This window comes from Myripristis murdjan, chromosome 24 (genome assembly GCF_902150065.1).
Source record: "Myripristis murdjan chromosome 24, fMyrMur1.1, whole genome shotgun sequence".
In the NCBI taxonomy this organism is placed as follows: Eukaryota; Metazoa; Chordata; class Actinopteri; order Holocentriformes; family Holocentridae; genus Myripristis; species Myripristis murdjan.
The window spans coordinates 20,218,284-20,241,302 of record NC_044003.1 but is presented as its reverse complement, the minus strand read 5'-3'; the positions used below and the strand labels follow the sequence as shown (position 1 = coordinate 20,241,302).

At 40.8% G+C, this 23,019-nt stretch overlaps 1 protein-coding gene across 1 annotated transcript; it reads right to left on the bottom strand.

The window, feature by feature from the left end:
- Nucleotides 1-827: 827 nt before the first annotated feature.
- pnocb (prepronociceptin b) lies at nucleotides 828-21,812 on the bottom strand. Its single transcript, XM_030047035.1, has 3 exons — nucleotides 21,721-21,812; nucleotides 9,400-9,661; nucleotides 828-1,686 (listed from the first exon to the last, which is right to left on the bottom strand). The coding sequence occupies exons 2-3, from the start codon at nucleotides 9,535-9,537 to the stop codon at nucleotides 1,033-1,035; spliced, it is 792 nt and encodes a 263-aa protein (XP_029902895.1). The 5' UTR covers nucleotides 9,538-9,661; nucleotides 21,721-21,812; the 3' UTR covers nucleotides 828-1,032.
- Nucleotides 21,813-23,019: the final 1,207 nt, after the last annotated feature.

The window sequence follows — 23,019 nt, the reverse complement described above, 5'->3', positions numbered from 1 at the left end:
GGGAGCCTCTGCCCAAGGGAGCCGGTGAACCTGCTGCCTAGATTCCCTAAAGAAACTCTTTGTTATATTAACATCCACTATAGAGCGTTAATGGCCAAAGAAATGACAAGGAATATCTCTCAAAGTCAGAATGAAGCCATGGGGACAAGGCCCCCATGGGGACATGCAGTTGCAATACGTAGTTTTGGGGAGTTTGGGGTGGGGGGCACCGCAGAAAAGTTACGAAAACCTATTATATATCCATTGGCTTAATTAATTAAGCTCCTCAAGCAGAAAATTGGATTCCTTCACCACAGTTTGAAGCTAAAAATTAACAGTTGTGCTCCAGCAATTCAACCCTCCAATTATATTTACAATAGATAGAGCCATCTTCCAAGCTCAGTGCTGGTCCTGTCCAATTTGCTCCCAATTGTTTTAGTTCTGATTTGTGGAAAGCTCAGCGATTATGTTTTCTGTATGGGCGGTTTTATCCCAAAGCTACATATTGCTCTTTTTAAGAGGGAGACACTTACATATTAACACAGGAAGTCCATTTCATGAGAGGTGGACATAGCCAGGAATTACTCTCATAGCATGAACTTACATAGTGCAAAGAAACTACTGAAAGCATAACTTCAGTCCCATCCACACACATGCTTGAAGGTGCATTCATTATGATGTGAAGTGTCAGACTTCAAGGTTTCACCTGCGGTACACAGACCTGTAGTGAACCAATTTTCCAATCTCATTTGGCCCATTTCATTATACCGACACACAAAAATATTCAATTGCACTTCTAATTCTTTTATTTCACAGAATGGCATGTCAATATGCTAAAGAAGGACATCACGGTCAAAACATTCCTTGTTACTTATAGACACAAAGAGAGGTGCAGCAAGATGGCATACTGTGTTCTCTGTATGACGATGGCAACGTCACAGTTCAAACATGAGCGAACTGTTGAAAACATGATTGGCTGAGGTAACTGGGGCAGGATTCTGTGAGAGCAACCCAGCACAGAAGGACGGTTTTGGGTTTCACTACAGAAATACATTACAGTTGGTTTTGCCTCCAAACGCTGGTGGCAGGGACACTGTTGAGCCTCCCACTGCGACTGCTCCTCATGCCCAGGTACTGCCTCAGCAGCTGATTGACCCGTTTCTGACTGTTCCACTTGCGGGCTGATTTCCGGATGCCTATGAAGCCACCATAGCGCTTTTGCAGGGGCCTTGCCGGTGAGCCAATCAGCTTCCTGTATCCATGGCGACCCCTCAGGAAGCCACCAAAGCGCTTGGATAGCCTGGTGGCCTCCGAGTCCTCATCCTCGTCCCCCTCTGGCTGGCTGTCCCTAAGTGCATCTCTCTCATCTCTCACCTTCTTCTCTTCGTCCTCCAGACTGAGATCCAGACCCTGCAGGCCCTCCCCCGCCTCATCGGATCCCAGCAGTGATGAGTCATACTGGGCACTGCGTTGCTTGAAAGATCCCTCACTCTGATCCCCGTCCTGGAATCGCTCCGCTGCGGCAGACAGCAGCAGAGCGCCATCAGAGTCCAGGTCGAAAGAGGTCAGCTCCAGTTGCTCCCCTGTTCTCTTGGATAGAGCACCTCCCTCAGGAAGTGAAGGATATTGTGAAAGCTTGACGGCACGTTTGCACACCTCCCAGGTGAGGGAGGAGGTCACATGACCCTCACACTCCAGCAGACACACCTACAGAGGGAGCAGACAGAGTGAAGGTGGTTAAGGTGGAGGCATGCAACATGATACATTTTGCCGACAATATCCCAAATCGATGTGCTGTGGAAGAGGCTCTGTGAACAAAAAAAAAACTGATGTGAATTTCATATTTCGTTTACTAAATTGCTGTCAGATAACTGGGACTGAATCCAAACAAAATCCATCAGTATATTGACTTTTGGTGAAGCTGAAACTGTTTTTACCAAAGCCACATGAGACTGTTCAATTACTGTTGTGTCCAATTCCAAAGGGAAACAACTAATCCCAACAAAAACAGAGCAAAAACAGTTGGCGGGTACACAACATGTTTTGACTTCAAGGCCAACCTATGTTCCATATCCAAGGGCTTTAAACCCGACTGTTTTCGGTTTGTTTTGTTGGGATTAGGCTCAATAAAGGTTGCTTGCTCCTGTTTAGCTTTCAGTGGCTGCCATGTTAGCTGCAAAACCCTGTTCCATGACTGTTGCTAGGGACAGCTGAGCCACCTCTAGTTAACTTTGAGAGTATACTATCACACAGTGACAGTGCTATGGAAGACGTGAACACATAGCTGCAGCCAACATTAGTTCCAGACAGACAGCAACATGGTTTGGTGCAATTTTCAAGCCATTTATCTTGAGTAATATGAGAGGCTTCACTCATTAAAAAAAAATGTGCTTATATCATACCCAAAGACGCAATTCAGTCAATGAAACAGTACCATACAGTGTTCGTGACCTTACACACCGTGTATACAATAGAGCTGGAGCATTTATGCCCACTTTTTTGGCTGCCAGTACTGGATGTATGATAAAGTTAATGTATATAATAATATAAGGATATATCTGAAAAAGTTTGTCCATGTTTAAAATAAGTAGCTCTACTAAATAATCATGCAATAGTAAGTTTCATTCATAATACTTTGTCATTTCAAGCTTTATTGGCATTTAGCCCCATTCATCTCATTATGTATTGCTGAAGCTTTGGCGGTTGAATACATGGAGGCCATTTTGCAATATGAATGGAAATGCCCTTGCAAACTCCTCAGGATGTGCTGCCCAGTCGGCTGTGGGCTGCTCAATCCCCGCCCACGCAACTGCAAGTCCCTGAAACTCCACCCAGGCAGCTGTGGGTCCCTCTGAGCTCGGCTCTGCTCTGCAGGTAGCCACTGTTTCTAATGGAGGCTGCCTCATATCTGCGGTTCAGACTGACTGGGAACAGCTCCAGTGTTATGGGAGTAATTGCTGGTTCTCTAGGCAGGGTTACTTTTGCATGACAGCGCTGCTATTCATTTATATTGGACATCTTAATTTCAGCACAAACTGGATAGTATATAGCCATAAATTATTATGTGGACATATCGGGCCCTATCTTGCGCCAGACTCCCTAAACCCGCTATTTGCGGATTTAGGATTTAGGAAGAGGCGTTCCCCCGTAAAAGTTGCTATCTTGTGCACCTCCCGCTATCCGCAAAACACCTCCGCTACCCGCTATATTATGCATAGGTGTGTTTTGGGCGTTACGCCAGTTAAACCAATCAGTGTGCCAGGTGCCATTGCCTTTAAGGGCAGGATGCGCTATCCTAAATCCTAAATCCTAAACCCGCGATGGAAAGAGGGAGGGAGATTTTCTCAGGGCTTCTACTGAGGCTAAAGCAAGTTGGCTTCATATACATATGATATATTATATTATAGGCGAGTTAATTCGGGAGGTGGAGCCACATGTGTCCAAGTGGACGTGTCACAAGGTTGTACTGATTGAGTAAAATCCCCGGGCCACACCACACACACACAAGAGGCAGAGGTGGAACTATGTGTAAACTAATTTATTGACAAGGTAGATTGGGCAAATAAAATATTAAAAATAAAAATATAGCACAGCTGCTGGCTTATGATAAAACAATAAAACGTGCTGGCGTAAGTGTCCAATTAAAACAGTCTTTCCTCTAAACAGTCTATATGAGTAATATACTCAGTCCATTCCGGCGGCGTCCCGGTATCAGTCCGACCGTGTGTGTGGCGAGGCTCCGTCGGGGCGCGCATTGAAGCCGCTTGGGCGCGCTCTCCTAACAGCCCAAACTTTAGGGATAGCGGATAGCGGGTGGTCAGGACCACCCGCTATCCGCTTTCCCTAAAGTGTGTGCGCAAGATAGCAACTTTAGGGATAGCGCATGAAACACGCCCACGACGCACCTCCAGGCGCAAATGATGCAGTCGGCATAAGGGATAGCGGGTAGCGGGTGGCGCAAGATACCGTTTAGGGATAGCGGAGGTTCCTAAATCCGCAATTTGCGGGTAGCGGGTCGTGGCAGCGGATAGCGGGTGGCACAAGATAGGGCCCATAATTTCTGTCAGATTCTGGAATATGTGTACTGTGAAGGTGCACTGTGTAAAGATTTAGAAAGATTACTGTAGGGATATTAGATGTGCAATGAAGCACTGTAGTTTAGATGATAAAATGGTTTGACATAAGCACAAAAAATGTGCTTTAAGCCCAATCAGTGATAGGCTAGTCATTTATTAATCAATAAACATAGGAACCTGATGGCAGAAGTGTTAATTCATTTGATATACCTAAAACATGCATAATATGAACTCCCTAAACTGGTGCTGGGGAGGATCCAGACCGCCCGTCAAATCACCGAAAAAACGAATGAAAAACAAAATTCAGCTATGTGTCTTTTATTTTGAGTGTGGCAATCTTCATTTCCTTCCTAAGAGTGTTATTATTGCAATACATCCTGCCAGAGTCAGGCTAAGAAAACAGTCTGTGACCTGGATGGTCTGGGTGTCATGGAATTTAATGGGCCTTGTTCCTGCTGCGTTCAGCGTATGTGAGACATCATGTGCCAGGAGATGCCTGTCATCTGTTAAATGTGACATCTACTTCTACAAAATGACTGACAGCACAAAATTGAAACAAATCAGGCGACAGTTTGAAGGACAGCAGGTAAATGAAGTCTTTCGTCAACACGATGATGACTGATTTTTTCAATCTTGTTCCACCAAATTTTTGAGATATTGAGTGCTGAACGTCCGGTAATGATATATTTTCTCTATAATGGATACAGTGTTTTGGAAATGAAGTGTTCATATAGGGTGTTGGCAGTGCTGAGTTGGTGTGCAGTTTTAATGACCTTCCCATGCAGACCTTCATCACTCCTGACAGTAATACCTCTTGTCAGAGCGCTCCTAATAACCCACCAAGTTTTCCAGTATGAAGGCAAGGACACATGAAATGAAGGCATTATTGTGCATTTCTGGCAATAACAACATGGCAAAACTCACAAAAGGATTAAGAGTGTACAGCCAAGAAAGTGCCGCGCAGAGATCGGCCCATTATCGTGTTAACCAGTGGTGGAAAGTAACAAAGTACATTTACTTGAATACTGTACATTTTTTGAGTGTATATATATGAGAGTATTTTTTTTTTTAATTATTATTTTTTGGAAACTTAGGACTTTTACTTCACTACATTTCAAAGACAAATATTGTACTGGGGTTTGATGTGAAAACAGAAATATGTCATCCAGCTCTGTGAATCAAGCTCAAGCCAGATGTCCGCTTTCAAAATAAAACACATCTGTACTATTTTGTTAGCCAAGCACAAACCACTAACCTGTTGGTGGTAAGTACATTTGTGTTGCATCAAGCGAGTCAGTGTGTAAAACAATGTGAAAACAACACAGCAATGCATTGATCTAAAAAATATATATATACTTTTGAATTCAAAAGCAAGTACTCTAGCACTTTAACTGAAGTAAAAATTTGACTGAGCAACTTTCACTTGTTGTGGCTTAATACAGTATTTGACCAGGAGTATCTATACTATGATTTGTTAATGGAGTTGTGTGCTTTCTCCACCGCTGGTATTATCACGTATTTATTTTGTTCGCCCCTCACCACAAAGGTATATTTTAGTGCCATAACAACATGTTTGGTGGACATACAGTAAAATAATAATTATTTTACTCTAAATATGTAGCCTGTGACCCCTGGTCTCATAAGTTTAAGATAAAATTAGCTTCAGGTTAAATGAGGATTAAATCAGGGAGTTTCTTCCTGTTAATTTGTGGTCATGTAAGGAATTTTGAGACTGTAAACAGTGATACTGGGCTTTAAATAAATTTGAACTTAAAAAAAAAAAAGAAAAAACATGAATCATGAGGTTTTTGTTAGAGAGAGAAAATATTGGGAATACAACCAGCTCAGCCTAAGCTGATGCTGTATACAGACTTGAATGCATCCACAACTCTCTTGAGCTCCAGAGTCCTGTGAGTTGAATTTCAGTTTGAGGTAAGAGGCAAATCCCATTTACCCATCGCATCTCCCTCAAATGAGATAAATTGCGTTGTTATCAGGAAACCTGCTCGCATCAAAGGAATGGGAGAAGAGGGAGTTCCGCCGTGAATCTATCAACGGAAATTAATTATCCATTGTAAATGAAATGAGCACACCAGGGGATTCTCCACGTCAGATCAATGGAGCAATCTGAGGAGTGTATGAGTAAGAGATGGAGTGCGTGTGCGCATGCTTGTGTGTGTGCGTACGTGTGTGTGTGTGTGTGTGTGTGTGTGTGTGTTTGCGTGTGTGTGTGTGTGTGTGTGTGTGTGTGTGTCTACTTATATTTCTGTAGCTATATCCTTATGTATCTTCACAAGGATATAAAGGTTAAAAAAAATCCTGTGAAGTGAGGAGATTTCCACAGTCCTCGTTTTTAAAGGGCTAAATTAACCCAAGCCCTGGCCTTAAGGTTAACCCCTTGAATTTTATCTTAAACTTCCCATTAAGAAGTAATTTTGAAGCCATAAAAAACTTTTTTTTTTGTATTGTTGGACAGTGGCACATATATATTCTGTATCTGCTGGTTGCAACGTTTCACTGAAGCCACATATTCCACGCCAAGATGCCATTGGTTCATGCTGCACCATTACATGAAATGGAAAATATCTACATGTCTTACACATTTCCCTGTTATCAGCAGGACATATTTGTTTTTTTTTTTGGAAACCTTGGGGTCTCCACTAGAATTTAAAATGCAGTTTTTGTAACTTAAAGTTCTTTGTGATGGTGTACCCACCAAAAAGACCAGCAGAGTTGAAGAGGTTTTACGTTTAGAGGACAGGTTTGCTATTATTGAACCCAGAGGTCATCAAAACCTCTTCTGCCAGTTTGCAAGTGAGACCTACAGCTTGCTTCCAAGACAAACAAACTGGCAAAAATTTGTGTAGAAGCACCTCTGCTGGTGTGGCGCTACAACCACAGATTTGCCAAAGTGCAGTATAAAGTCATTACAACCTGATAAAGAGCATATTTGAGACCATTTTTTTCAGTAGAACATATAAAGACACATCTCACTATAGTGCAAGCCTCATGTTTCCCAAAAGGAGATCTGTCATGGTTTTTGAAAGTTTAAACGATTGCCCCATTGGACCATCCTGAAGCACAGAGAGAAGATGCAGCACAGTTTTACATTCCTCAATACTAAAGTGCTCAGTGGATTTGTGCTTTATGGTTCTGAATGATGCCATGCAATGTTTTAATGAGGTCCAGGTTAAAAAAAAATAATAAAAAAAAAAATATTTTCTAAAAGTTAGAAATTAAATTTGAATTTGGTTAGGGTAAAAGTTACAATCAGGCATGTAAATTAGAAGGTTATGGTTTGTTAGGGGTTAGTAGTAGGGGTATTACAAACCCCTGTGTTAGAGGATGCACACACATGCATGTACCTGTGTACTTATGCGTATGCGTATGTTGTGCAGGTGTGTGTATGCTTCGAAGTGTGTGCCCCTCAGTGAGTGCATCTGTGGTTCCCAGCTTTGTAAGAAGAACCTGTGGTCTCTGCCCCCTCTCAGTCTGGAGTGGGAAACAATTGAATTGCTCAGCGGATTCCATCTGTGCCTCAATGGGAAGCCGGCTAACACAATGAGAAGCTGATAAAATGTGTCAGTCACCGTTGCGAGCCTGGGCTGATGATACTGAGCAGCAGTCAATTACATAGTTCTATTACCACTTCCCAAAAGGTCCCAGCTGTCTTTCTCTGCATCATTATCAGCTAAATTAGCCATCCCGCCGCTATTCACAGACGACCACAAACTATTTTTACACGGTGACGTGTCTCGGACAGTTTGAAAATGACTTTGTGCACTATGCTTCGGAAAGCATACACACTCTTTCATTGCAGATGCCGATATTTCATGTTGAACACGCAGCATTGCACACATGGGTCCAGATTTACTACAACCAATGACCAGACAAAGGTATGTTTTTACACAAACAAAATGTTTTTGCATATATTAAAGGATAATAACAGTATTTTTCAACCTGGGCATATGTCGACCTTTTGGGGTCCAAATAACTGATCAGGACAAAAACTTTTGGAATTGGTCCAGAATTTAGCCAGATCGTTTCAGCTGGCACCGCAAAACGCCATTATAAGTGTGTGACAACATTATGGAAAGGATCCCTACAGAGATAGATGTGTACCACCTTAGCTCAAGGAGAACTCTCGCTCTGAAATCTCGCGTGAAGTTGTTGCAGGAAGACAAGAGTGGCATCATGAGAGCTATTGAAGAGAGGAGTCACTGGGAAGAGTTTATTGTGTTGCAGTACAGAAAGCATAGCTTAGTGTTATCTAAAAGATTAAAAGAAAAAAATGGTTTGTGTACGTCTCTATCCAAAATGTGTTGGATAGAGACACACTGAGGTTGTGGCTAGTGGTGCTAGTAATGGATCCAAACATTTCTGCTGTACGCTGCACCTTGCAGATCATCAGGTCTTGACCATTGTTGACCAGGATTACACTAAGGGACTTTTACCTAAAGAAAAATTCTGTCCTGAGAGCAACAAGGCCTACTATTGACAGAGTAGAGATGATGTTCTTAGACGTAACGAGAGAAATGTCTCACTCTGTGGGTATCATTTCCATAATGGACCCTTTCAATAACAATCTGAAAGTGTCAGTGGCAAAAACAAGCACTTTTAGTGTACATAATTTGATGAGTGAACTTGCCTCGTGTTTACAGTGCAGCCCATTCTGCAGGCTGCAGGCTGAAGCGATTTCACTCAATATTGGACCAATTCCAAAACAATTGTCTCTATCAGTCATTTGGACCACAAAAGGTAAGGAAAGGTGTGTGAAAATAGGGCCAGGTTGGAAAAATACAATCCTTGTCATTTAAATATATTAAAGGCTGTAATATAGTAACATATGAAAATAATTAAATGGCCCCCACCACACACAAACACTGACTTGGTATCACCAAAATGCCAACAGTTCAATAAATTACAAAAATAGCTTTTTTTCAGTTTGACCACATTAAATGAAAGGGTTTCATCAGACCAAGGGTTGTGACATTTTCCCACCACATAGAGGAGCATGTAATCCATCAACTGAATTTAAAGCACAAAAATCACACCTCCTCCCACCCTGACATATATGGTACACACACACACACACACACACACACTAATACGCTGTGTAGTGCCACTACTCAAACTGTACACAAGGCATTACACAGAGACATTTAATAAGTTATGCAGACAATCAAGCACAAATGCACCTCTATCAGGATGCTGAAGGCTTGCCACTGCTGTGCCCACAAACACACACACTCACACACATACACACATGCACACACTTACACACACACACACACACACATGCTGACCAACAGTGACTCTTCAGTGTAGACCCACACATACTCACCATGGTGTTAAAGGCTTGCTGCAATTGCTGCTGCTGCAGGAGTAGACCACAGGCTACACACTCCCCCTGACAGTCGCCACGTACAGGGGTGAAGAGACATGCCAGCAGCACCACCAGGCACCAGAGTGGAGTCTTCATAGCTCAGCACACCCAGACAGGCAGGTAAGAGGCACACGACCAAGAGCCAGGCAGGCAGACGAGACGAGGAGACAGCTGCAGGATCTGGGTTGTACAGAGAGAAAGCCAAAGATCTGGGTCCAACCTAAAAAGGAGAAACCAGACATAAAGACAGGAATATTGAGTTTTTTAGGGATTATTAGCTGGAGGATCTGGGCGGTCAGTCAAAGCGTTGATGGAAGAGTGTTGAGCCAACACTGGGAGATGGATGTTGTGGGAGGGATACAGACAGAGCGCAACAAGATGCAGGAAATGACATCAGAACAAGCAGGGAAAATGTGTCTATTCTAATGGGTGGGTATGTATAATGAGATGCAGGGTGGAGGTTTGATGGTGGGAGAGTGGGAGAGTGCTTGAGTGCCAGTGGAAACTGTCTGACACAGATGGTAGGATATGTTTTCAACCTGAAACCAGGGTGGCTCCATGGTGGAAAGATTGGCCTTCAACCAAATGACATGGGTTCAAGATCTGTTTTAGCCACCATTCATTGCAAACCTCTGAATCCCTACCAGCTCAAAGACACACCCAAGCAAATACATGTTACCTACTGGGATCTATAAAGTATTGCATTATAATAAACCTAAAGCAGAGATTAGAGCACATAATGCAAAAGTTAGTAGAGAAAAGTGAAGTGGTGATGAGAAATTTGATGGAAAGTCTTTAGGGCTGTAGAGTGGGTGCAGAACATGGGCTTGTGGGAGGATGCAGTAGTAGTTGTTCAACCTGATGGGAGATAGAAGAGAGGGAGCAGGAGATATAACTGGGCAAATCTGCCACAAAGATGGATGAGGTGCAAAAAGTAGGAATGTAGGGCCAAATTGGGGCTAGAAAAATGGATGAACATGGACTAAATGGTGAAAGTGTGGCAGTTTTAAATAAGAGGACCAACACCCTGGGCAAGAAATGGAGCCTATTATAGAATGTTTGCTCAATTTGAGGAAATATACAAGAGTGGGTAAAGAAGAGAAAATCGAAAATACTATATACATTTTCGGAAGACAATCAGTTTCCGAAGGTCATGTTTCAGTATCTCTAAAACATATAAAAACCATGTGTATACCAAATCATACAGTAGGTATGAGAAGGAAAAATGTAGAGGAACCTATGATGAGGAGTTTTTTTTTTTTTTCTTTGCAAGGTACATCCATTAAACTTTTCTTCATTCATATGTATTAACTTGTTGACCCAGGACTTCAGTTCCCTGCTGTAATCCTTGATTCTTGAGGTAACATACGTTCACGATATCATCTGATTACATCATTCGATTATTTTAGAGAGAGATTAGATTAGGCTAGATTAGCCATTTACTGTCTCCCGTAGTGGAAATTTGCCCTGGGCATTCAAGGGAACTACAGGTAACATGCAGTATTAGACACAGATCTATACACACCAGGACACACACACAAGAACACCAGAGCATATACATTAACATACATACAATCATGCCTTAATGTCAGTGTTAATGGTCAAAAATTTAGTTCTATTCAAGTGGGGGATTTGAGTTGTGCTAAATGGCAGCATTTAGGGCATTTTACATTGTTAAATAGCAAATACTGAAGGTGAAATCTGTGTATAAACTGAAGGAAGATAGGTATAAATGGGATCAGTCAAATGCTGAGAGCCGTCGTGGCTCCAGCTGGCTCAGCAACACTTTATTCCCACTCCCTGACCCCTGTCCTTTCATTCACCACTGTATATCATCTAATAATAGAGAAATACCACCAAAAACCCCTACTCAAAACATCCTAGATTGCCTCTCCTTGTACATCACTGCCTCACTAGAGATGTTTGGTATTGTGACTGCAGATTGATGAATAAAGACCACAGCCAAAGTGAAGCTCTATCTGTGCCATTGACATTGTGCTTATAGTCTTTGAAAAGGTTTGTTCCAGTATCTTAATTAATTATAACTATCAGTTAATTCTGTCATCTATTGCTGAACCTCTCCACTCTGGGACTAGGTCTCTCACCAAGCAATGACACATTGATGTGAAATTAACCACTCTTGGGCCAGAGTTTAGGTCAAAATAGCTGACCGCTGAGTTTTTTGTTTTGTTTTGTTTTGTTTTGTTTTGTTTTGTTTTGTTTTGTTTTGTTTTGTTTTGTTTTGTTTTGTTTTGTTTTGTTTTGTTTTGTTTTGTTTTTGTTTGTTTTGTAAAAGCAATGGTCTCATTGAGAGGTTTCAGTCAGGCTTTAAAGCTCAGCACTGACAGAGCTTGTGTTTAAGTCATGAATGACTTGCTTTTGGTAGCTAATGCAGGCAAATGTTCAGTTTTCATTCTTCCAGATATTAATTAGAAAGATTTTTTCTCTTATGTAGGATGCTGACATTTGATAGGCTCAGTTATATTCGGAAAAAGTTATTAGTGGTATACCACAGGGGTCTATTCTGGGCCCAGTCCTTTTTCTACATACTATAATTAGATAATGTGTTTTTTTAAAGCATTATATTAGCTATCACTAAAACCTGTATGTCAACTTTACCTAGATGTATAAACCCAAGTAACATGATACTTCAGTGAATTCTACTGCTGATGCTTTTCCATATTATGTAAAATTTGAATGCAAGACATTTACAGAAGCACTTATCCAGTATGGTACTGTCACTTTAACTCAAGAAAAGGATTTTGAATGTACTGGCGAGGGAGGAGATGGGTAAAGAGGCAAGTGGCAGAAGTCACAGTTACTTACATCAGTGGCAGCACAGCACTCCCATGGTAAGGACATTGTATTGACGAGAGTAAATTAAAACAGTGTGAGTGTCATATTGATGTGCCTGCTGCGGAGAAAATAAATAAACAAGTAAAAACTAACTCCCCGTGAACGTTACCACTTTACCACATTGTCAGCCAATGGCGTATGAAACAGGTCATGTGTGACTCAGGCCCCTTCGGGGACATATAAATGGCTTTATGGGAAATCATTATAAGGACCTGTTTGTTTGCCTTGCTGAAATGTTTGGCGCAATGATCATTTGAGAGCCTGCTGACTAAGCCCAATTCATGTTGTTATGTTCTCCCTTAAGTGGCCCTTACCAAGTGAATTGAACAAATGATGAGATGAACTGAATATGAGTGATAGCATGCAGTCTAGAGGGCCTGGAAATGTTTTAGTACTAAAATGATCCAACTACCATGGTGTATTAACATCAACAGGCAATATTTTGAACCTTCGGGGGCCCCTGTCAGTCACAAATGATCAATAAAGAGCATGTTCTGTGCTTTTTATGTGCCGTTTGCCTGGCTTTACTAGGCAGACAAACACATGACGATGGACAGTACTAGACAATGGATATCCATTTGTTTATCTCGACACATGAAGAGGTTTGTATTAACACACAGTACATCAGCCCTTTAGCCACTTGACAAAAGAACAGTATCATATCCTCTGGGGTACGACAACAAACATCAGCCTTCTACAGAAATTTCATACCATCTCCATTAAATTGAGCAATTTTTAAAACTTTTTGATTTTCAAATTGATTTTTTTTTTTTTTTTTTGGCATTTTAAATTGCTGCTTATTGGTAATTTCCCTCAGTCTGAGGTAGGAAGGTAGCCTGCTGATTAGAGAGTCTGTCCCAATACAGAAAGATCACAGGTTAAATACCTAATCCCTTAAAACAGTCATTTGGTCTGACAATGGCCTTTACCATTTACAAAACGTCATTTAGATAGCAAAATGTAAAAAGGATCATGACACACAAAATATACACATTTCAATACAATTTTCCACATCAGGGGCACAAGATGATATCACATGCACAAAATAGGCCTCTTACCGAACTGATAATGAATGTACACCTAACTTTGTAGTTTGTGCAGACATACAGTATCAACAGGTGCCTGCAATGGCTGCATTTGCTCTATGTGTGAACTTGCACAGTATAAGTGTTCCCATGCTTTTTATGCAAAGTTTTATGTACAACATGAGTATATGTGCACAGGACTTAATTCCTGTTTGCCATAAAGTGCATTTTTCCCTACAAGGTCCACAGTGGTGCTACTTTTCTGAGAATCAAGCCACACTGCATTGAAGACTGTGGTTTAATGCCTTACATATGACAGGTTTTGTCATATATCCATTCTAGAAAAAAACATTCTACCTGATAGTCTTTATTTAAGCTGGCCATTGATATTTCAATAAGTATAGATTCTGTACAGATATACACCCATGCAAAGACATATACAGCTAAAATAATGAACATTGTAATTGAATTTGGTGTGGACTGTGGCTGTGTGGATGATTATCTGTCTTCATCTTGTCTTTGGAGAATACAATAACATTAGGCAGCTTGGCTTGCTCAGAATATACAGCATGCATATAACCTGCCAGAATATGTTTTGTCATGATCATTTACAAATGATCCTTAATACTTAATGCAAATCTGATTTCAAAACACCAGGAAACTGTTTTAGAATCATAGTCAACCTACAAAGTGTTTTTTTAATGGTTCACACTCGATTATTATTGTGGCATTATTATTTTAGGATGAATCAGAATAGTCAGTACTGCAGTGAAGATTAAACTAAAACAGATAACCAGTAACATCTGGGGGTTTACATCTTGAGATCAACCTCCCAGCCTTGGTTTTCCTACTTTCTTTGGAAAAAAAAAAACAAACAAACAAACAAACAAAAAACAACAGGCAACCAGGAAAGTCATGATTCATGATTTTGCCATATCTTAGTAAGTTCAAACTGATAATTTGCCCATGACATTTGTGATGCCCAACATATTCCTCTCTTTGCTATGCTGTATCATTTGCTTATGATTCTGTCAATATTTCCAGTGATGCCTTTCAGCCTCGCCTGCACATAAATTTGCATACTATTTTGGCTATCTTCAGGATTGAGTATAGTTTGCATAATCTATCTGAGAGGGCAGGCTGGCACTTGACTGGGCAGGGCAGGCACTTCAAGGGACTGATGTATGATATTACAAGGACAAAGTGGTGATTTCTGGGAAGGGAAGCCCCTGCAGCCTTCACTTTTCCCAGGGCACCAAGACAGCGTAATCCATCCACGAGGCTGCAAACTCATTACAGGAGGAGCTTCGTAATAAATATCCACTGTTTGCAAAAAAGAAAATGACACCTTTTCCTGTTAAATGAATGTTGTCACGACCGCAAAATTGAAAATGGAATGTAATTAAACTTTTGAGGTGCTTGTAATTTTTCTTGAGTATTTTCATTTTAGGGAAATGCATTTGCTGTGCACCCTCGTTTTACAGCCTCATTAGACTCACCTAACCCCCTGAAAATGTCACATATCTTAAATTGAAAATATATATTTTAGCTTTCCAGTTACTACAGCGCACCAGTATCAGGAACATGTGCTTCTACCTTTTCCTACTCAAGTGCGTTTCATGTCAGAGCCTCAAAATGAAGGACTGAAAGCAGGATGTGCACACACTGATCAATCTCTGCCTTGCTGCAAAGTGATATATCCTGATTAACCTTAATGAGAGCTGTAATAATGGAACAGTCAATTAATCAATCAAGTAATATTGAGATATGCTGATAAAAACTTACAGATGTACATCTAACAAATGACCATAACAAATAATGAGCCAACTAATGAAAAGCCGCCATGAAATAATGAATATTTTCTTCAAATGATGACAGACATCAAATAAAACAACACTCTGTGAAATAGGAATTAACAAAGTGACACATCTAATTTGTTTTAATGATAAATCTCAACAGTTTGCCAGGAATTGTCACAATTTCATAATGTGCTACGGCAACCGTGAACATTTATTATGTTATGACTGTTATAGTATTTGTTGTTGTTTGATATGCTCATTTGTTGTTTGATCGTGTGTGGCGCACCTGTCAATCAAAGGCTCCACCCCCATCCTGTCCAAAACACCAACACCTGACTGTCTGGGCAGATTTTGATAACCTACAAAATATGGGTTATCAAAACGATTTTGTCAAATTATTAGACTTTTGTTCTTTCATGTTTAGGTTTTGTATGTGTGTAGGCGTATTTGTTACACAACAGGTTGTCTTTTCATTCTTCAGCATGGATATTTGTGGTTTGATGTAAGCTTTCATTATTTTCTGTGGTCATTTGCCGTTTATAGATTGTACAATTTGATCACTAGATGTGATCATCTATTGCTGTATTCTGGCACAGGAAATGGTCCATACATAAGGGTGATATAAATTAGCACTGGTGGCTTTAATGAGGAGTGGAGAGGGGGCAGAGGTGTCCTGGATGTGAGTGGGGAAGAAGAAACGCTCCGTCTCCAACAAAGCTCTGACTCACTCTATCTCATCCATTAGTCGCTTGAATGAAGACGAAATGCACAAAGGAGCCTGCTAATGCATAGATAACCCAGAGGTCCCTCTCTCACTATTTCTTCCTCGTTCCCTCTCTCTCACACACTGTCTTTCATTCTCATTGCTCTGTTTTTACCTCAAAACTCTCTTCCTTCCTTCCTTCCTTCCTTCACTCCTTCCTTCACTCCTTCCTTCTTTCTCTCCGTCCTTCCTTCATTCATTGATTCCTCTTCCCACTCTTCCTCCATATCTGTGAAATATGGGTGATATCTTTTATCTTTAAAGGATAAGGACATTATATTGCCGAGGTTTTCTGTCACTTACAGTGGCATGTATATCTTTATTCCTCTTTATTAAGGCCAAACTGAACATTAATCTTAAATAGGCCGTTCCTACGAGTCTCCAAAGATGGATAGTATGAAGATGTGTTCATTTTGATGGTGGGATATGATTAAAGTTCCTCTTCCACCTATTAAATACCATGGCCCATTAATGGTTCTTGATTAATTCTTTACAACACGAGGAGATTAATGAGTGTTTTATCACCTCAAACTCAATAATCGCCTGTTCATAATGTGTTAATCTGAGATAATGGGCCAATAAGGTGCAATTTAATGTGTGGGTAGAAAGTCAAGAAAGACCAAGGTAGTTCTTGTTACATGATTTCAAAATTTCACAGTTTTTTCCAATGAGTTTCTGGCACGTTTTTTCCAGGTCCTTGGGAACAGAGCAAGAATCAGTACCATCACTAATGAAACACTTACATCAGGCATGAATTGGACAGTCGTGTTGGTGCCCTTTCTATATCCTTTTCTGGGCTCAATCATAACTTCATAATACAACTATCAAGGTATCTCTTTCGCTCAACTGCTTATCCTTAATAGGGTCGCGGGGGGTTGGAGCCCATCCCAGCACACATCGGGTGGTGGTATCCTGTATCTACAATATTTTCTGTCAATCATATCCACAACACAGTGACATACAGCAAGCAGATGCAGTTTTATTGTATTTTATTTTACCTTTCTTCAATTGTTGTTAACCACGTTAATTCCCCTTGAAATTAAGAATAATTTTCAAGTGAAGCAATGCCAGGAAAGCAGCGTCAAAACAAACCAAAACCTTGTAGATGAACATACAGCAATGGACACAGACAGAATACTGACAAAACAACATACACACAACAAGGAGCAAGATATAAAATCAAAATAGAATCTTGTGGGTAAGTGCTCCAACCTACAAAGCCCATTGACCAGCGTCAAATGAGCAAAATCTAAACCAAAAATGACTTAAATATTGTCTAAATACAGTAAAGATGGTTCCTTACTGAGTGTACAAAGAGATCCTCATTAAAACAGAGCAGCTCTTTAAAGAAGCTCATTTTACTTTTTTTTTCCTATAAGTGAGAACAGGATACATGAAGCTGCTTTTCACTGATTCAGCTCTGATTTTAGGGGCAGATATGAGCTCATAACAAACTTAAATTAGGATGAAGGAGATAATTCAGGTTGTCCTGGACCAGTGGGCTCTGTTGGGGCTGTAAATGTGCTTTCAGCTCGGGTTTCAGCTCGAGTCCAGCTCAGGACGACTTGAAGGCCTCTTTTCCCTCACCTTCAGCTACGTACTAATGTGGAACGTCTAGGAAAGACCTTTGTAAAAGAAATGAGTTACTTTACTCTGGTGCCTACCTTAAAAACCAGCTACTTATGGCACAAAGTCACACTTCATTAACTGTAACTCTTTCAAGTACTTTTGCACTGCTAAGTAAATTAAACTCTCTTGCAATATAGCTCGTGCTGCCAAGTGGGCTGTCAGTTTCAATTCACATGTTTCAATTAGCATCATGTTGTCTGCACAAGATGTCAAAGGATCCTCTACTTGAAAAAACGCATTAAAAAAGATAAAACAAAGGCAATATCATTCTAAGTTAACCCCATAAGAGGTTACAAGAATTTAAAAATGAATGTGCTAAATTAGTAATTGAACAGAAAGTAATAATTTGAGCAATCTAACCTGTAACAGTAGGAACCGTTTCAGGATAATGTCAGTATTTTTTCAGATTATTTTTAGGTTAATAGGCTATGCAGAGATTTTTTTGGCCCACTTTATACACTGTAATTCACCTAATGTCCCAGTCATCTGCAGAGCTTTTTCCCCCTCAAGCATTTTGAAATTCATCTGTTATTTCATGACTATGTTGTTGTTTTTTTTAATGACCGCCCTAGTCTGCCCCGAAAGAATCCTCAAAACAAAGTCAGTCACAGATGCCCATGAAATCCAATGAAATCAGCATCACAAATTGCACTGATTACAGATCTAGCGCTGTCCTAACACTGATAACAAGTCACTTTTCCAAAAACCCCTCAGTTTGCAGGGGATTTACACACGGAGTCACGGGATCATCTGTCACAACAAAATAAATCCAGCCTGTTGGAGCAGAGATAAACAGTGCGTGACTCAGTGGAGACGTATATGCACCCTCCCTCCTCGACCACAAGACGGTGTGCTTGCGGAGGTGCCCTTCCTCGCCGGGAGGAATTTGAAATGTCTAATCTGAGAGAATGTGTTTAATCCGATTTAGACGTGTCTGCCGTCTCACTCCCCTCCCTCTCTGGACCTACAGCTATACCTGATTAGATCACCAGGCGGTAAATGGTGGGCTGCTGTGTGCCTGTTTTCATGACTGTACCTATTGCCTGCCTCATTGCTGCATGAACCCGCTGAGCTATCATCCAGGCCCAGTTATTGTCACTCCGCTGCAGAGAGCCAAAGTGACAGATTATGAGGATCACAGAGGGGGAAAACAGTCAAGGTTGGGTGTAAGAGTAAAGGGCACTGTGGTTGTGACGATATGTGCAACTTAACGTGAGGATACAGCAAAGAGGACGAGGATAACCTGCAGTTACATGGAATTACGACTCTCTTTTTATTTATTGCCATTCCCTTCCTGCTGCTGGACAACCACTGCGCCTTAATCAAGCATCATCTTTGTTCTTTTTAATTCGTCCTGTTTCACGTAAATCAACACCCCCTCATATGCACACAAATTAAGTAGAGATATAATAACCCCCAGCGTTTGCTTTCCTCTCATATCCCGCATGGATCAAAACAATCCACAAATGGAGAGGGGACATGATACTCTTTAAATGCTCATATTTGCTCTCTTTGAAGCCACCATCAGATCAGATCAACTGAGCATATTATCGCCATTGTAGACATTCAGATAGGTGATTCTACTCTGCAATCATTCCCAGGATTATGGTCTTTCTCTCATAGTGAGTGCTTAGCAAATCACATTAACTATCGCCACATTCGCTCTCCATGAGGCTGATTTAATAGCACAAAAAAATATTCTCTGTTTGTTAACAGCACACCAGGAAAGAAGTAAATGGAATATACTGTGGAAACACAGTCAGTGGTTTAGTGTACAAACTGTCACACAGGCTGCAGTGACTGATACTGGATTAGGAATATGTTATTGAGGACTATCTGGAAAATATGTATGTTGAAAGAAAATGGGAACATCATGTTCAATGCATGGTTTTCTGTTACTGTTTAATACAAATATTTTCTCCCAGGTAAAAATGTTTCATGACCCCCAAACCACGCCAAAGACAAAGATGCACTGCTGAAAAAGTTGATATGATTTCAAAAGAGATTTGCCAGTGACAAGTCAAGTAAAACAAATGGTAAAACAGAGGTTTTGGCAGAGCAGTGATGACACATTCCTAATGATGCACCCTTTGCCCGCAGCCCAGACTATAGCTGATGCTGCTGCTGCCTGCGGGGTCTGCAGTGTGTTAGGAAGCTGCCATGGTGTCATCGCTGATCTGGTTTCTGTTAAACTGCGTTGACACCTGCACAAATCCATTAGACATGGAGCCAGGGGAAAGCAATCGACCACAGCCAGGCAAACCACCTATTTTTACGATCACGAGGACAGTAAAACTGGAGAAAAAAAGGATGAAATGTAAAATAACTGAATTTGCATGGGGGCAACAGACGTGGGAATAGTAAATGTGCTAACTTTTCTGTTCATATGGCTCATCAAGTCTGTCTCACTGCATCATTACCTGATTATAGGCACGACATTGGTGAGACTTGTATATGTAAAACACTATAAGCATTTACAGATTAGTACTGACAGGGAGGCCAAAAATCCTGTAAACTGTGTAATCACTTCAATCTTGATGTAGGCAGTGAAAATCCTAAAATCTCCTGCCGCTGATTAGACTGAAAATGTTTGTGATGTATTTATAAAAGAAACCGACCTTTTTTTTTTTTTTTTTTTTTTTTTTTTTTTTTTTAATATAAAAAAATTAATAAATGCCCTGCCAATTGATTCTGAAATTCTTTGTGCATAAAATGGGGTATGATTAGGCTTGAACTGAATCTAAATTTAGATTTAGGAGAACTAGTACTTAGAAAATGAGATTTTGTTGTCAGATACCTGTTTTAAATGCTCTAAAACAACCAAACCTACAGAGGCGAGCTTTGGGAACACATGATATAAGATTTCACACAAAATGAATGTCATGAATTGTTAGACTCTGAGTTATTTGTATACATTCCCAGTATATTTCCAATATTGCAGCGCGGATTTGCCACTAACAGACTGTATCCAGTTTTTGCCAAAATGCACTGGAATGAACTTATCAAAAAAAACCCTAGTTCATTCTTCATTAAAACATTTCCTTAATATTGGATCATTATCTGCTAGTGGCACATTAATCACTCATTTTTCCCTTATCTGCGCAAATTCTCTCTTTACTGATAAAGGGAAAAAATTATGCGCATTCATTACTATTATCATCAAAATCATTATTATCAAGCAGTAATAATTGTACTGAACTGATGCCGTCATGGTGCCCTCTCCTGCTTTTCCTTGTCACACTGACACACTGGATCTGGTCCAAGACCCATAAAATAGTTTTTATCCAGTTTTCTCGGAAGTTTTATTTTAATTTATCACGTTTCATAAGATCAATAAAAAAGAACAAATCACAAATTAGCTCATTTTAAAATGTCATAACGCACAGCTCATTGATATTTATCATGGTGTTTTAATTTTCTCATCTTAACAGGTACATTGCACTGAAATGCCACTGTTCTTCTTTTAGGCTGCTAATTCATTTTCTCTCCCTTCTCTGGCAAATTGGGAAAAAAAAAAGCTTTTAAAATGTTAATCATGTATTAGTTTTTTATTGTGTATTATATGTCAGTAGTAAATAAAGGCCATATTGGTTGTTTTATATTAATTTATGTATGCTGGTAGTGTTGTCAGCCAATGCAAATGCTCCAGAAGAAATTACAGTCAAGTGCACCTTAGTCAATTACAAAGTGCAGCTGAATGGTAACAGCACAATCAGCACAATCTGGGACTTTGTCCTTGTTAATTAAGCAGTGATCAGGTGCTGAGTGGGTCCTGTTGATGGTAACAGTTGTGCTACCAGTGCCACAGGGAGGCAAACAGAGTAATTGGGGGGTAGGGGGTGAGGGGTGGAGGCATTATTCCATGAAAGGGGTTGTTTAAAGAATCAGAAGGTCAAAATTAAAGTGCCAGAAACAGAGAGACAAGAAAAGCAAGAGGGGAACAAGAGGGTGGTGATCCTAAAAGGGCATACCATCATCCGAGTCATCCTCAAACAACAATATTTCCCCAGGATCCATTAGTCGGGAGTCCATGCATACAAGGGACAACAAGTCCTTTCCTAATGAACTATTTCCTCACCCTGGAACAAGACTTTATTCCATCCCTCACTCATTTGAAAGCAAGCCACACTATCCACACAAACGTGCACACAGGTAGACAAGAAACACACAGGAAAAAGTCAGATAGCACGTTTCAGCACTTTCTTACCTGCGTCGGTGACGTAAAGATATTCTCTCAGAGTCCTTCCTCTGTGTGTACAGGAGAGTTTGGTGGCTCAGCTCGTATCCGTAGGCAAGGGGTTTCAACAACTGAACGCATGCCTCCTCTGAGGCTTCTTATAATGGCACACCCCTTCCCTCCTGGCTCAACCCTCCAGTTCTCCCCCCTCCCTTCCCCTGCATATCACCATTCACATCACCGTAGAGAGGTGGAGAGGGGTGGTTCCCCCTATTCTGTCACGCTCAAATCGGACAGACACACAAACCATGGCCCGTGGTGACGTAGGAGACATTGCCTACGTCACCAATTTCGTCCTCATTGAGACAACTAATGGAGCTCTAAAAATACACATCATCCACCATGAGATTGATCCAGAAGCCCTATGTCTAAGGTTTCCATAAAACTTACAAACTAACCACCAAGCTGCAGGCAAGGTCAGGCAAAGAAAACAACAGAAATTAGACTGTCCCATATATATGTATAAGCAATCACCGGTCAATCATCTTGTTTATAGAGAAGCAAAGAGACTTTTTTGCTGTTGTTGTTTTGGGTGATGCCTCTCAACAGGGCAAATCCTTGAAAAGAGTGAAAGACAGTTTAGAGTTTACTCTCCCCATGTTAAAGAATAAACAGTCCAGGGCAGTGCTGTCGGTGAGTATGAGTCATGCAAGCAATTTGGGGATGGGAAAAACAGACACAACCTGTCCCATGATACAGAGGGCTCTCTCTGTAGGCTGTGGTGTGAAGCACACGCTCTCTATTTAGTTAACATCATGGGAAGAGTGATGATGATGATGTTGATATTGATAAGACAGAGAACAGTGGTGACTAAGAAGACAATAGCAGGGAGGAAAGTGAAAATGGGGATGATGGAAAAAAGAGAAGAGGAGAGGGATGATTAAAGATGAGGATGAAAATGCCAGTTATGAAGTCGATGCGTGATGATGATCACTGTAATCATGCTGATCTCTGAATAATATTGTGATAAAAAACACAGACGATGACAAGTATGATTATGATAATCACAAAAATGAACTTGAACACCAAGAACAACTTTTTTATTTGCGCCAGAAGTTACACTTGGTGTGAGCCGACATTAGTCCCTGCTTCCTGTGCGGCGGTGGAAGTTGGCCCTGAACCTGTGTGAGGTCTGATAGTGATGGATGAATAGGGCACATAGATGGAGCCCTCGGTTCACCCGAGATAAGGAGCAGAGAAGAACAAGCAGCCGTTGCGAGGCCTGTCTGTCATTGATATCGCTGTTATCCGAGGCCATCCAGTGTACAT

What these genes read in the sequence shown, in the direction of transcription:
- pnocb (XM_030047035.1), bottom strand. Translation starts at nt 9,537, where the DNA reads ATGAAGACTCCACTCTGGTGCCTGGTGGTGCTGCTGGCATGTCTCTTC. An exon ending in AGCAAGCCTTTAACACCATG is followed by an intron (nt 1,687 to 9,399) that starts GTGAGTATGTGT and finishes CTCCCTCTGTAG; the next exon opens with GTGTGTCTGCTGGAGTGTGA.